Raw genomic sequence first — 16,364 nt, forward strand, 5'->3', positions numbered from 1 at the left:
GTAGTTATATATACTTGTGTCTTTCAGTATAACAAAATATTCTTTAGAATTCTGTTATTTCCAGTATTGGTCATTTCAACTATATTTTAGTGAAGTCTTTCAATTGGGCTATTCCTATTTCTCTACATTAAATAGAATATTGAAATTGGTAGATATGATGAAGCATATTCCCTTAATGTGTGATAATCACTATCTGGCTGTTATATGAGTAGGAGAGAACAGTTTTGCTAATAATGAGCAAATAACAATTCTTAAAGGGCATTAAAAAGTTCAGTTTCGTGAATTTGTGTTCATTCATTCGCTTCCTCTTTCTCCATACACACACATGCATAAATATATATATTTACATATATATAAATGTGTGTGAAAAGCTGACTAAAGAGAAAGCTGATACTCAGGAATTAGAGTCATTAATATACTGAGGGTCTCTAGATAGCTCGTATTTGAGTTAGGATAATAAAACTGGCCAAGGATCAACACAGAAAATAAATTGGATTATTTATGTCATTACTTTATGGTAATCCATAAAATCCTTAACACATTCCTTAATATTTAACACATTAATATAAAGAATTAAAAAACCCAAAGCTTGGAGTCAGTGGACTAGGTTCAAACTCAATCGCCATTTAATTGTATAATTTGTGGGAACACCTTTTAGTCTGTCACATATCTTTGAGTCTCAATATAAAATGTTTGCAAAATAGGGATAATATGATTTTTCTTGTAGAAATGTAAGTTTAAATAAAATAATAAATGCAAAACGCCTGGCAGACAATAACTGTGTGTGGTTAGTATTAGTGATTGGCTATATTAATTTGACAGGAGATACCAGAAACCAAGAACAATGATTTAAAAAAAAAAACAAAAACACTACCTGTCTAAAAACTAATTGCTATATAGAAACATGTAGCCTCCCTTAAATCCTTTCAACTGGAGAAAAAAAAGATTCAATAAAAATGGCAAAACTGACATTAAACAAAATCAATGCGCTGTTTTAAAAATGGTGCATTACTTTTAAAAAGTAACAAGGCAATTGCTGATGCATCAGAGGCCTTGAATTGAAGGCAGAGTTATCCTTAGCACTTGTTTTACAATTAGCTGTTTTAGGGGAAAAATTAGCTGGCTTTTCTGGAGGAAAAACGTGATTACTTAAATATCAAGTGGTGAGTAAAAACTACTTACCCCAAGAAACTGCATTACTCAGGAAAGAGTTGCCAAGGTTTACTACATCACGTTTGTTTGTTTTTTAATAAACGGCTGAAGGAGCACCTTGCCTCATATTATCCCTTACAATTATTCTGGCTACTTCAGACCTCCATCCAAAATTCTCCCGAATCCTTCAGTACCGAGGAAGCCTGGAGCAGGGAGCCAGCACACTTTCCAAGAAATCGTACCTATTTCCTGAACACTGGTGTTTCCAAAAGGTAAAGCGTATTTAAAGCACCGCCCTTGAAATTGTAAGCGTGTTCTCTATATCATGAGCTCATAGCAGCCAAGAAAATAAAGACCATTCTCACTCAACTCAAAACTGCAGCGGGAACGTTGAATTAATTCTAGATCAGGCACGACCCCCTCACCCACTCCCAAAATGTTTGTAAAAGGTGTCCACGACTGCCTGCTTCTCAGGCACTGCAACCTAGGGTGCTGGAAACAGTGTTCAGGAAAAGGATGGTAAAGCGGCTCTCGAAAATGCAGGAGACCAAACCCTGCCAACGGGAGAGGAAGAGCACTCTTTGCTTATTGGTAGAGAGGCTCGGTACTAAACCGAGTTGCGGTACACGGTGTTTTCAGCTTTGCCCAGGGACACTTAGGGACGGGGGACAAGTTCCAACTTGGAGAGAGACACCGCGAGTAAAGAAGGTGGTAAGCCGGGATCCCAAGGCCTTCTCTAGCAGCATACACGGAGGGTTAAGCACCACAGGGATGGATGGGGGCTCCGGTTCCACGCTCTCCCGCTCTCCTCTTGGTCCAGCCAAGATGCTGTACAATGCCCTGACCGCAAACACCAGGCCCAGAAGGCAACACATAAAAATCACTTACCAGTGTCCCACCTCCTGCGCTGCTGCTCTAGCAGGAGTCCAGCCAGTCCACCTGACAACGGCTGGAGAGCGTCAGTGACAACCACCCGGAAGTGATACAATAACTTCCGGGACCACGGAGCGCGCGGCGGGAAATTATTTCCCAGAGCCCGGATTAGGGAAGCAGCCCGAGCTGCAGCGGCAGTCATCTTCCCTGTCACCACCGCTACCCGCCGAAGGAAGCAAGACACTCCGGCCTGGAAGGTAAAGGGCCTCAACTCGGAAGACACAGTGTATCCCGACTCTGTGGGCATGTTTCCTCTGTGCCCCCGAAGTTTCTGCTGCTCCCAGTTGTGAGGCTGGGAAGGGGCTGGGGTGAGCGGCAGGGGCGCCTGCCTCTTGCGCTTCCTGCAGCCGCTGTACTTCCCCTGTACTTCCCCTTGGCCCGAGGACGAGGCTCCCGTGTCCGGGCGCTGTAGTGGCAGCCTCCGCCCGCGCTGCCCCTCGCTGCAGTGCACGGCTCCTCCGTTCCCGCCTCCTTGTTAGCCTGAAGCTCGGTCCCCTGCCAGCCAGGCGCTAGGCCACCTGCGTCTCTCGTTTCCATAGGACCCACTGGGACGCGGCTCCCTGAGCCCCAGATTCTTGGCTGCTTTCCGTAATTCCGCGTCACAGCAGGTGGCTGGCATCTCCCAGGCCCACCTCCGTGTGACTAGGAAAATGGTGTCATTCTTTTCTTCCTAGTAGAGTTTTTAAAAGTCCTCAAATTGTAGTGATCATATCTCTGTAGCTACTACTGTAGGCCTTTAAATATCACACACATACACTCTCTGTACACACGCTTCCCTAAAGAGGGGGAGGGTCTGTGTTCCTGGGGATGATTATATTTTAGCTGCTTGAAGACTGGGAATAAGAGTGGTAATTTTGAGATATTTTTCCCCCACTCCCAAAGCCTCTGATTAAATGTTGACAAAAAAGTGACCTGCCTTAGGTACTCCGTATCAGAATTTGACCCAGAAATTAGATGGAGCTTGATTTTGGAAGCTCCAAGCTCTCTCGCTCTCTCTCTCTCTCTCTCTCTCTCTCTCTCTCTCTCTTTTTTAAACAAATAACTATCATATACCAACAAAAGCAAAAAAAAAAAAAGAAAAAAATTTTTACCATTGGGTCTTTAGAAATGAAAATTTAAACAACGATATGTACAGTATACATGCGACACACTGCACCGTGTGAACTTTTTTGTTTGTTATTACGTTATGCCTCAGTTCCTAAAAGTAGCTTTTGATATTCAAGATGTTCCCATTTTAGGAAAGTTTAACCTGTGTTGCAGGTATTCAGTACATAAGTTGATAGTTTGGGATGGATTTTTATGAGGGCATTAATTTGATCATGTCTTCTAAGTTAAGCCAAAGAGTAAATTTAATAAATTAGGATGTTCTAATACTTGAATGTATAGTTTTTATTGTAAAGACAGTCTTCAATAGTGCATATAAGCCCCTATGAAATCTGTTTTCTAAATCCACATTTTCTTTTGCTTTGTCTACCTGAGTTCAGTTATATGATTGAATATTTTCCTGCTTCATAAAGCAAAAAGCATAAATCATGTGAGGTCTTTGAAAGGCGTTCAAATGTGGATACTTTTCATAACAAAATTCAGACCTCTGAACATTTCATAATAGTTATACACAATTTTCACTAATGTCTAAAAACATTGGTTTTTAGAAACCCAGTAGGATGGCTTTATTAATTAAACAGTATTTTCTTGATGATTGTAAGGTAGTCTTTGCCCTATTTACAGAAAAAAATTAAAAAAAAAAATCAACAATTCCATATTCCATATTGGTTCCGAATAATAAAAGCTAAAGATGGTGAAGAACCTCTGTTCTCAAAAATATAACTAAAATGGAATATGACCTGTTACTCTTATGATTGACTCTCCTTGAATATGCTAATGCAAAATATATGCTATAAAATGCACTGTACTGTTTCTTACATCTTACTGCTTAAAAGTAAAATATTCCTAAAACTTTTAGGTTCTCATAGTTTTTACTTTATATCAAAATTATTTGGTATAAAATAATAATACAGTGTTTTTTAATGTTAGCAGTTGTTATTGAATAATAGTTTTTTTAAAATATATTTTTTAATGAAGAAGGAAAGCCCATATGAATTTGCCTAGTGATTAATACCAAATCCATTTTGAGAGGAAAATAATGAAAACTTTCTTTTTTTATAGGAAAAAAACATGGCACTCTTTTGAAGAAATGTTCGAAATTTTACACATTACTGTTATTTTTCTGAAATTAATTTATGACTGTTTAAGTATTTTCAGTGATATTGATTATCTTAATGTATCCCACACTCATAGTAGATTCCATTTTGTGCAGTGTATTTTTCTCTTGCACTAACTGAGAATAGATTGCTTGTAAAATTATATTGTGGTTAAAAGTAGTAGACAGAATTCTGATAGAGTGATATTGCAGAAAAGGCATGTAGTTTTTTCAGAAATAGATTTGAATTGGGGGTTTTTTTTGTATGTTATTTTTTAATTAATTTATTTTTGTTACAGATGTTTCTCCTTTTTCCCCCATTGACACCCTCCTCCCAATTTTGACCCCTCCCCCCCACCCAGCATTGTTGTCTGTGTCCATTGGTTATGTTTATATGCATAAGTTCTTTGGTTTTTCTCTTTCCTATGCCCTGCCCCCCTCCTCTGAGGTTTGTCAGTCTGAACCCTACTTCTATGTCTCTGGGTCTGTTTTGTTCATCAGCTTATTTTGTTCATTATATTCCACAAATAAGTGAGATCATGTGATACTTGTCTTTCTCTGCCTGGCTTATTTCACTTAGCATAATACTCTCCAGTTCCCTTCATGTCATCTCAAAGGATAAGAGAGCTTTCTTTCTTATAGCTGCATAGTATTCCATGGTGTATATGTACCACAGCTTTTTTTTATCCACTCCAGATTTGAGGTTTTAAATTTTTTTTTTCACCATTTACTAGCTCTGTAGCCTTGAGCTAGTTTCTGCAGTATCCTTAATTTGTATATGAAGGGTAAACAGCTCTTACATTGTTGAGAAAGAAATGAATTAAAATATATGCAGTGTATAGACCACAGTAAATCCTCAATTGAAATCTATCTTTTTCAACCTTGGACCTTATGCTCCTACAAAGTAGTAATACAAAGTTCTTAGGATACTGATGAAGCGTGTGTGACTTTTATCCCCCATGGCTAACCAATACCTGCTGTCCATTCTTTTTTCACTGAACGTCATAACTCTTGTTTTCCCTAAGGACCCCATTATGCCTGAGCTAGCATCTCCAGTCCAGCCTGCTCCTTGTAAAGTACTGGATATATTATATATCTCCATAAATCTTCATAACTTATAATTTCTTTCTCACTATAGTCACTTTGCTGCTGCTTCTCTACTTCCTGCCAAATTTACCATCTAAGAGACTGGTCTTGACTGCTTCTTTCCCAGATAAAGTCATTGAAGTAAGAACATTCCTCAAGTCTTGCCACTGGAGACTTTAGTAAAATAATTAATTTATATTTGTATAGATCTACACACACACACACACACACATCCCATACCTTTGAAGGATGGGGCAGAAAACAGACTCTACATCTTTAAAAAAAAAATTTCCAAAGGCCTAATTTGACTCCTAGGCCAAGAAGGCACAAAATTCCTAAACTCCACTTGATGTTATAGCATTGAGAGCCAAATAGTATTTTACTCATACAGCATAAGTACTGGGATTTATGTCTACTTTATGCAATATTGGTTAAAACAGACATCCAACATTTTAACTGACCCTATTTAATTTTAACACTGTTTTACTTTCCCTATTAAATTCCTTGGGTAACATGAATCATGAAAATCTTTCAAACTTCAGTTCTAAGTAACCTTATTGGTTGTATTCAAGGCTTGGTGTATTCCTTCCAGAAGGGAGGAGTATAAAGGTTATTTTCCTTAGGTTTAAATTTTTTAAAAAGTAGGTTTAAAATTAAAATAGTTCACTTGAATAACAAACATGAAGAAATCACTGGTTTTCCCTAAAACCTTAGAGCCATAAAACCATGAAGAATATTCAGTGGCATGGAAAAACAATCACAATATAATTTTACATAAAAATTACGATACAGAAATATATAATATTTAATTTTTGTGATACGTATTTTGAGGAAAAAATTTTAGTTCTTAAAATGCAACTATATAAATTCAACTTTTTAATAAATCCCATAGTTATCTGAGTTAATAGCATAAAACTTATAAGATGCATTATATTCTTAAAGTTGTATAATACCCTATGGTTGGTCATGAAATAAATTCTAATTCAGAGTAGAAAAAGTTTCTTCTATTTTTTCTACCACAGACCTCTTTAAAGCATCCTTTAGACCCTGTTTTTTTTGTTGGGTTTTTTTGCAGCATTTTCCTCTTAACCCAACTGTTACATTCTGTACTTTCATCCTCCCCCCTGGACCATACCTTTGTATTTATATCTGTATTCCTACTCTACTTTTTTCTGAGTTCTCTTTTCAACATATTATGGCTGTCATATATTTTAAGTGTGTTCTAGCTATGTGTCATAAAGAATTCATAGGACCTAAAAAGCTAGTGCATAATGTTCTTAATTATGATGAGTGCTATAGGTTTATTTGCATGTCTAACTGGCACCAACTGCAAAGGAATTTCAGGCATCAGGGCTAGGCCCATGTGGGAGATATTTTGGGAAAGTCCATACCACAGAGACAGTTGCTTGCTCTGCATAAATGCCAGCTCTGTTCACAATCATTATCTCCTTAGTTGTGTGTATTATATGGTTCAAGGTAAGTGACTAGATTTTTTTAAATTGCTACAATATTTTAAAAAATTACTACAAAAGCTTGTTCTTATAACTAAGAATCTACTATATAATTTAAAATTTCTGACAGTAAAGATAACATTTAACTGTTAAGTAAATGCTCTTTTTGGTTTTTTTCCCCTTTTGTTGTGTTAGGGTGTAGTGTCTTCTGTGTGAATGCTTGAAGGACCACTTCCTGTAAGTTCTAGAAAAATAGATAATTTCCCTAGAAATACTACTGGTACAATTACATTGTAGTATATTTACATTCTTTCTTGGGTTGGAAGACTTCTAGAAGTTAGCTCTTGATCCTCCATACCGCAGAACATATCACCTACACAAAACTTGACCCTACTTTTAAAGACTTTGAATTGTCTGAGTCATTGATAGGTATTACACCAGATTTGTATAGTTCTCTCTTTGGGTTTATTATATTAGGCTATTGTTTTTTGTTTTCTTTATCCTTCAGGGTCATAGCAAGAACCACTAAATCACTTATTTTATAAATATAAATATATCTATCCATATATTTATATATGCCTACGTCTAATAAATAGATATCAATTTTCCAGTGGAACTGTATGAATTAGATCTGTGATCTAGGTTAATAGTTTGTCATATAATATGATATTAAGAGGAATTGCTAAATGCATTGTAAATGCTGATGCTTCAAGTAGATCATTTTATTATAGGAAGCTATTAGATTAGGTTAATGGAATTTGTTCTTAAATCTGTGCTACTTACTGCATGCAATCACTAGGATTCAAAATTTTGTGAAAGTTTAGCAAGTAGCCCAGTTTTTCTGATAAATTTGTGAGTAAATGTGCATTCTGATTATTATTTTTTTTTAGTATTAATATTTTCATGATCTTTGAATCAGGACATCCTATTTTTCCCCTGTATTTCTTCCCTTTCCTCTTTGCTCATTTAATTTCAGTTTCATGTTTGTTTTTCAAAGGAAAGAAATTGCTTTACAGGGCTTTTGCTGATTTTCACTATTAAGCATAGGTGGTCCTGTTCTTATTTTACTGTGGACTCTGACAGAAAATTTAGTTAAATATACAATGTGGATATATTTATTCTAAAGACAATATAATTTAAGATGAAACTTTGTTTGTACACTGACTCTAGTAAGTCTAAATGACTTAATCATTTTTGTTTCAAACCAAAATGTTAAAATGTCACCTTGTTAAGATAAACATTCAAGTTACAAAATAGCTAATAATTTGATGTAGAAGAGGAACATGGGATGAATTGTTTTTCTTACATTTCTATAGAACATATATTTAATTATTAAGAAGCAGGATGAAATTTTTAAAAATTAATTCATTTATTTTTGTTACAGATGTTTCTCCTTTTTCCCCCACTGATTCACCCTCACCCTCCCCCTCCCTCCCGGCCCTGTCCCAGCTTTGTGGTCCATGTCCATTGTTCATGCATACATGCATATAAGTTCTGTGGTTTATCCCCGCCCCCCCAGAAGGATAAAATTTAAAGGACAACCTTTTTTTTTTTTTTAATCCTCATCCAAGGACATTTTTCATTTTTTGTTCAGATAGAGTGGGAGGGAGAGAGAGAGAGAGAGAGAGAGAGAAATGTCAACATGAAAGGGACACATCGAGTGGCTGCCACCCACGGGACCCAACCAGGGCCGGGGACAAACTGCACATGCCCTTAGCAGGAGCGAACCTGAGTCTCTGGACCGCAGGCCAATGCTCTAACTGCTGAGCCAAACCAACTAGGGCTAAAGGACAATCTTTAAATAAAACTTTTGCCTTACAGTGATTTTTACCGGTTTTACTATACTGGATTTTAGAGTAGCCAGATAGGCAAGATTTTAGATTTTTAAACCTACCCAAACTTTTCTTTTTTGACAACATTTCATGAAATAGCTTTCTAAATAGCTTTAGAAACTCTTGAGTACATAAATAAAATACATATAGTAGATAAAATATGTATGGTTAAAACACTTGTATTCCTCTGATAAAATGACTTTCAAGAACTTGAAAAATACTTAGATCTGCCTTTTCCCTTGACTTCCAAGATGATATTCATAGATATGTTGATTTCATTTGTCTAGTATTTCTGAAAGGACCTATTATTTTCTAAAGCAAATTTGCTTAAATGATTTATTTAAATAATTCCCTAGAATTTATGAAAGCATTTCTTCTTAGTTATGATTATATGCCTTATAATCCACATTTGGCTTTATTGTATATGTGTTTTATTGTGTGTGTTCTGCATTAGATTAAATCATTATTTCTAAAACAGAGCCTATTCTTTGTAAAGTTTATGTGTATTACCAGTCTGTATTGGGTATTATCACTCAAGAGTTATGTTATTTAACCCATGAAAATGGTTTGAAAAAGTGGATGATTAATATAATTGGATGATTGTGCAAGAAGCTATTTATATTTATTTACTAATGATAGTATTTTGCTTATATGATTATTTCATAAGACACCAAACCCTATAAGTACACTTTAAAATTCTGTACTGACCAGACCCTTGTAACTTTTTAAAAATTTTATTTCATTGAAGAGCCTTATCCTTAAAGATACTTTATATTCTGTATCTTGAATGATAGGTTATTAAAGGATTAATATAGTACATCCCTTTTTCTCTTTTGGAACCAATAAAGAAATATGAAAGTCAGATATATTGAGGTCAAAGTTTCAGCTTTTTTATTGAACAAATATTATTTTGGAGGAGGTGACCTTGATGTGCAACAGTGGTGTGCTTCTTAGTGTATAGCCTCTGAATTGGTTTACCCACCCAGGCAGTCAGTGCAGGTTACTACTGGAAGTTTCTTAAGACATGTCAGAAAGCATGAATATGAATGTCATTGCAAATATGCAGATATGCTGAGCAAAGGATAACCAGTGAGTTCTCTCAAGTAGTTTCTCTTCCCTAAGCCAGGGCGTGATGAAGAGTAGAGAAAAGCCAGAAGTATTATTACTCTTACTGAATTACCCTTACCTTTCTTATTTTCCTCTTAGAAACTTTAAGTAAGGGAAATGAAGGGTCACTTTTAACCCTGAGTAATGCTTACTTTATTTATAGCTAGACTTTCTTTCAAATTTTACAGTATGTGGTTCATATATATTTAAAATAAACATATATGTATATGTAAACACACACACATATTTAGTCTTTGAAAATAGAATTTCTATAAAGAACATTTTTACTTTGCCATTTGTCTTTTACTAATCTTGGGTTCAAACAATGCTAATATTTAAGGTTTATTTATTTTTAATGTAAACTTATAATTTTTAATTGCCAGTGACATTAATTTAATGCAGAGGTATGGTGGCAAAATTGTTAGAGAAATGGGAAGTTACCGTGATTGCTCTAGTCCAGTGGTTCTCAATCTTCCTAATGCTGCAACCCTTTAATACAGTTCCCATGTTGTGGTGACCCCCAACCATAAAATTATTTTTGTTGCTACTTCATAACTAATTTTGCTATGGTTATGAATCGCCATTGGAAATAAGTGTTTTCCAATGGTCTTAGGCGACCCCTGTGAAAGGGTCCTTTGACCCCAAAGGGGTCGCGACCTACAGGTTGAGAACCACTGCTGGTCTCTGCTTTTCTCATCAATAATGAGAAACTACATTTTCTCTAAGATGCTCTCTACTTCTTAATTTCTGACCTCATGTAAACAAATAAAAAATTGTATTCTAATTAGAAGTGCCTTTCTTGCTTAATGAATGTGCCACCTCACATACAGCTGCTTTGTGAACTATATTTAAACATGGATTAAGGTCCCTATCAAAACAAATTGGGAAACCATGTATGTGTCATTTTAGGTCTCCTTTGTAGGTGATGAAATTAACATATATATCAGTTATATAGCAGAGTTAAATGTAGATTAGGAATGGTATCCAGATTCCTTATCTGTATCTACTCTACTTAATTATTTGGTGTAAAGGCTGTGGGAACATGAATTTTATCAATTTCCCCAGTAACTTACATAAATTCTTGAGTAACTGTCCACAAACTTTAAAAATCAGTATAAAATCTGATTATATTGTCAATGAGTGTACTTATTTCACAAGCTTTTAGCAAAAACAGCACTTTTAAAATTAAGCTAATATTGTGCTAATATTTATATAATTATATATTTCTGAAGAATTATATTCATTCATCAGTGTGAATGAAAGTAATGTAGTAATGCAAAATTTAAATGTTCAAACCAGAAAAAAAATCACTTTAAGGTCACATTTTGAGAAGATAACTTTTAAAACTAATTTCTATTTACAAAAGCAATTTTAATATTGGTATTTATAATTAAGCCTTATGTGTTTAATTTATTTTATGTTTGACCTAATGCTTTTAGGTTTTATTTATAGCACTCATAAATAAGGAAAAATAATAATGTTAACCCAGTGAATAGTATCTCTAACATGTTATCTTCTTTATGTGTATATATATTAGATGGAAGATGGTGCCCCAAAGCATATCATTCAGATGACAGGATTTAAAATGGAAGAAAAGGAAGCTCTAGGCAAATTGCTTTTAAAACTCGATTGCACTTTTATTAAGAGTGAGGTGAGTACAGAAACTTTACTTACCAAATGCTGAAGACATAGAAAAATAACTAGAAATAAAATGCTGGCCTAAAAATAGTAAAATGCTCCTTTAATATTATAAAAGTAAAAAGAATGTGTTATAAAGCAAATCTTACCTTAGTAACATTTTTCACGTCGAATTTTTCTTCCAGAAATACAAAAATTGTACACATCTTATAGCTGAACGCCTATGTAAGAGTGAAAAATTTTTAGCAGCTTGTGCAGCAGGTAAGTTAACTGCCTTCCCTACATCTTTGGGAAAAAAAAAATCTTCATGTTAAAGATAAAGTACCTTAGTCCCTAGAAAGATAATATGTTTATATTATGACATTTTTCTGAAAATACTTATATTTCATATACTTTTTGCTTTATTTTTCTGAGTAAAACTTTGTAGTATATGAGAAATGTATTAAATAGGCAGAAATATTTCCTTCACCAAAGTGCTTTATGTAAGAAAAAACATTTAATGGAAAATTTGCCACAAAATGCAAAAAAAAAAAGGACTATTGAAGTCTCAGCTGTTGCCAGTCAAGTATCTTTTTTTTGATCTATCATTGGAATTAGTTAATGTTTTTGTTCTTTTGCCTCCCCTCTCATCCATGTTATGAAGCAATGATCATGCTATTTTATTTTTTTAAGATTTTTAAATCTACTCTCTTTGTCACCATTAATGTTCCTTTTATAGTTTTCTTTTGTATTACTGATCTGGCATCTCAGTAGTCTACCAGTTGCAAAAAACATGAATTTAACTCAGGTGAATTTACCATTTTTTAGAGTGACTTACCAGAGAAACACTTGGATTCATTATTAATTCCACAAATGAAAACATACACTATTTAAAAATATCACTGATGCCCAGATAAAGAAACTATAGAATGTTTGTAAATACCCTGAAAAATTTTCTAACTCAAATTTGTTTTACAAAGCATAGCAATGCTGTAAACATTATTGGAGAAGTTTTTAGCATACAAGGAAGAATATAAATCTATCCTAAAATAGGGATTAATAATAGTAATTATATTTTAAGTAATACCACATTTTATTTTATTAAGCCTATATCTATATTTTATGTACTAACAATTAGAATTAGAATTATCATGGGAAAGATTACATACAATATTTAGTGATGTTGCAGGCTTCTCACTATCAAGAAATTTAGGAAAACACAATATAGTTCAGAGATAATGTTGGTAAGTAGTTCAAGAGTCTCATATTGAGTAAGGTTAATTTTTTTCATTTATAGTTGATATACTACATTATCTTATTTTCAGGTGTATAACACAGTGATTAGACATTTATATACCTGTTGAATTGATCACCCCATCAAATCTACTATCCATCTGGCACCATACATAGTTGTTATAATATTATTGACTGTATTCCCTATGCTGTACTTTACATTCCTGTGACTGTTTTCACAACTACCAATTTGTACATATCAGTCCCTTTCACCTTTTACGTCCATCCCTCCAATCCTCCTCCCATTGGCAACCATCAATTTGTTGTGTCAATGAGTATGTTTCTGTTTTGTTTGTTGATTTTATTTTTTTTTATATTATTCTCCTTATAAGTGAAAATATATGCTATTTGTGTTTTTCTGACTTATTTCACTTAGCATAATACCCTCTAGTTCCATCTATATTATTGGAAATGGCAAAATTTATTCTTTTTTATGGCTGAGTAATATTCGTGTGTGTGTGTGGTGTAACATCTTCTCTGTCCATTTGTCTGTCAGTGAATACTTCAGTTGTTTCCATGTCTTGGCTATTGTAAATAATGTTGCAATGAACATGGGGTGCATATGTCTTTTCTAATTAATGTTTTGGATTTCTTCATATAAATACCCAGAAGTAGAATTGCTGGTTCACATAGTAGTTCAATTTTAATTTTTGGAGGAACCTCCATAGTGTTTTCCAGAGTGGCTGCTTCAGTTTACATTTCCACCAACAATGCACAAGGGTTCCCTTTTCTCCACACCCTTGCCAACACTTATTGATTTACTGACAATAATCATTTTGACGAATGTGAGGTGATATCTCATTGTGGTTTTGATTTGCATTTCTCTGATGATTAGTGACCTTTACCATCTTTTTATGTGTCTGTTGGCCATCTATATGTCCTTTTTGGAGAAATGTCTGTTGAAATCCTATGCTCATTTTTTATTTGGGTTATTTTTTTGATGTTGAGTTGAATGAATTCTTTATATATTTTGGATATTAACCCCTTATTGAATATATCTTCTGCGATTTACTAAGTTGCCTTTTCATTTTGTTGATGGTTTTCTTTGCAGTGCAAAATATTTTTAGTTTGCTGTAGTCCCATTTGTTTATTTTTTCTTTTGTTGTCTTTGCCCTAGAAGACATATCCAAAAAAATATTTCTAAGACCAGTGTCAGAGAGTTTATTGCCTGTGTTTTCTTCTAGGAGTTTTATGTTTTCAGGTCTTATATTTAAGTCTTTATTACATGTTTAGTTTATTTCTGTATATGTTATAAGAAAGTGGCCTGATTTCATTTTTTTTTATGTATCTGTCCAGTTTTCCCAACATCATTTATTGAAGATACTCTCTATTTCAGTGTATATTCTTACCTTCTTTATTCTAGATTAATTGACTCTTATAGGCATGGGTATCTTTCTGGGCTTTCTTTTCTCTTCAATTGATCTGTTTGTGTGGTTTTATGCCAATGCCATGCTGTTTTGATTGCTATAGCTTTGTAGTATAGTTTGATATCAGGTAGTGTGATACCTCTAACTTCCTTTTTCGTATTCAAAATTCCTTTGGCTAGTCAGGGTCTTTTGTGGTTCATAATAAGTTTTAGGATTATTTGTTCTTGTTCTGTGAAAAATGACTTCGGCATTTTGATAGGGATTGCACTGAATCTGTAGATGGCTTTGGGTAGTATGGCCATTTTAACAATGCTAATTCTTGCCCCGGCTGGTTTGGCTCAGCCGTAAGAGTGTCGGCCTGCGGTCCAGAGAGACCCAGGTTCGGTTCCCGCTAAGGGCACGTACCTCGGTTGCAGTTTGTCCCCGGCCCTGGTTGGGTTGTGCAGGTGGCAACCACTCAATGTGTTCCTTTCACATTGATGTTTCTCTCTCTCTCTCTCCCTCTCCCACTCTATCTGAACAAAAAATGGAAAAATGTCCTCCGGTGAGGATAAAAAAAAAAAATGCTAATTCTTTCTATCAGTGAGCACATATATTCTTCCATTTATTTATATCTTTAGTTTTTAGAAAGATTACATTTTATTTGAGATTTGCTTTTTATTGTTTACCACTTATCAGAACCAAAATTCTAATTGACAGTTTATTTGCTTTTTAGGAAAGTGGGTACTAACTAAAGACTACATAATTCATAGTGCCAAAAGTGGTAGATGGCTTGATGAAAGAACTTACGAATGGGGATATAAAATTGAAAAAGATTCCCATTATTCACCTCAAATGCAATCTGCACCTAAAAGATGGCGTGAAGAACTAAAACGCACTGGTGCTCCAGGAGCCTTTCACAGATGGAAAGTTGTCCTCCTTGTTAGAGCTGATAAAAGAAGTGATTCTCTTGTAAGGTAAGATAAGACTTTATAAAAGCTAAAGCAATTAATGAGAAAATAGTGTTGATTTGCTTGAATACCTTTCTGTATTTCTTTGCAATTATTAGTTTAAGTTTAAGTGAGCCATGGTGGTTTACTCTTTGATTTCCTAATTAAACCATTCTACACATTTAAGTATATATATCTAATGGAACAAAATGTATTTTATAGTATTGCTTTAAATTATTCTTGTGGTCTTTATTTTACTTTCCTTGTTGTTTTTATTTTTGACCAAGTCAAGCCAAAAATGCTTTTTTTAATTTTTTTTTAGTTTTAAATCACTTTTAGATTTTTGCAAGTGAAATACTGCCTTATCACAAAGGCTTTCTTCTGGGTTTATATAGTGCACTCTTCATGGTTCATACTGTTTTCTTCATAGTTTTATTTTTTTATCTTCTAAAATGTCTTCTCATTGGGTAAACTAATTCTATGGTTTCATGACTTGGGGTTGGGGGTTGGGGTCACCTTTATTGAAGTATAATTTGTAGACAGTAACATCCACACATTTCAAGTGTACTTTTTTTTTTTTTTTTTTTTTTGGCACATGCCCCTAGCAGGAACCAAACCCAAGACTCTCTGGTCCACAGGCCGACGCTCCAACCGCTGAGCCAAACCGGCCAGGGCTCAAATGTACATTTTGATGAGCTTGGACAAATTTATACATCCATGTTAACCCCCACTACAATCAAGATCTGTAACATTTACATTATCCTAAAACGTTTTGTTATGTTCTCCTTGTACATTTTATTCTGCCCCACCAATACCAGACAGCCACTGATTTCTTTTGTCATTGTTGATTCGATGTGTTATTTTTCTTAAAAGGTTCATATAAATGGTATCATATTGTCTATACTCCTTTGATTTTTAGACTTATCCACCTTGTGTGAATCAGCAGTTAATTTCTTGTTGCTGAGTAGTATTCTACTCTATGGATATATCACAGTTAATTTATTTAACTACTAATGGATATTTGTGGGGTCTTTTGACTTTTCTAATGTGAATAAAGTTGCTGTGAACATTTGAGTACAAGTCTTCATATAGACACGTTTTCATTTCTCTTGGATAAATATCTAGGAATGAAATTGCAGGCTCAAATGGCGATTGTGTTCTTAACATCATATGAAAATACCAAACCATTTTCCAAAGTAGTTGTACCATATTGCAAACCCACTAGCAATGTATGAGGGTTCCAGTTGCTCTGCAGTTACCTTGGCACTATTTTCGAAAATCAGTGAACCATATTTGTATGGTCTATTTCTGTACTTCTTATTCTGCTCCATTAATACCTTTCTCTACCTATATCAACAACACACTGTTTTAATTACTGTAGCTTTATAGTGAGTCTT

General features: G+C 34.4%; 1 protein-coding gene across 3 annotated transcripts in view; it reads left to right on the forward strand.

The window, feature by feature from the left end:
• Window positions 1-2,177: 2,177 nt before the first annotated feature.
• SLF1 (SMC5-SMC6 complex localization factor 1) overlaps window positions 2,178-16,364 on the forward strand; it is a 62,917-nt gene continuing 48,730 nt past the window's right edge. The window contains exons 1-4 of one of the 3 annotated variants that reach the window (XM_036279229.1): window positions 2,178-2,282; window positions 11,299-11,412; window positions 11,585-11,660; window positions 14,754-14,994. In XM_036279229.1, the coding sequence (XP_036135122.1) occupies window positions 11,299-11,412; window positions 11,585-11,660; window positions 14,754-14,994 (431 nt within the window). In that variant the 5' untranslated portion in view covers window positions 2,178-2,282. Of the gene's footprint in view, window positions 2,283-7,036; window positions 7,060-11,298; window positions 11,413-11,584; window positions 11,661-14,753; window positions 14,995-16,364 lie in introns of those variants that run through there. The other 2 variants (XM_036279228.1, XM_036279230.1) reach the window with 2 other exon arrangements.

The sequence above is a fragment of the Molossus molossus genome, unplaced genomic scaffold (assembly GCF_014108415.1).
Source record: "Molossus molossus isolate mMolMol1 unplaced genomic scaffold, mMolMol1.p scaffold_m16_p_3, whole genome shotgun sequence".
Taxonomy (NCBI): Eukaryota; Metazoa; Chordata; class Mammalia; order Chiroptera; family Molossidae; genus Molossus; species Molossus molossus.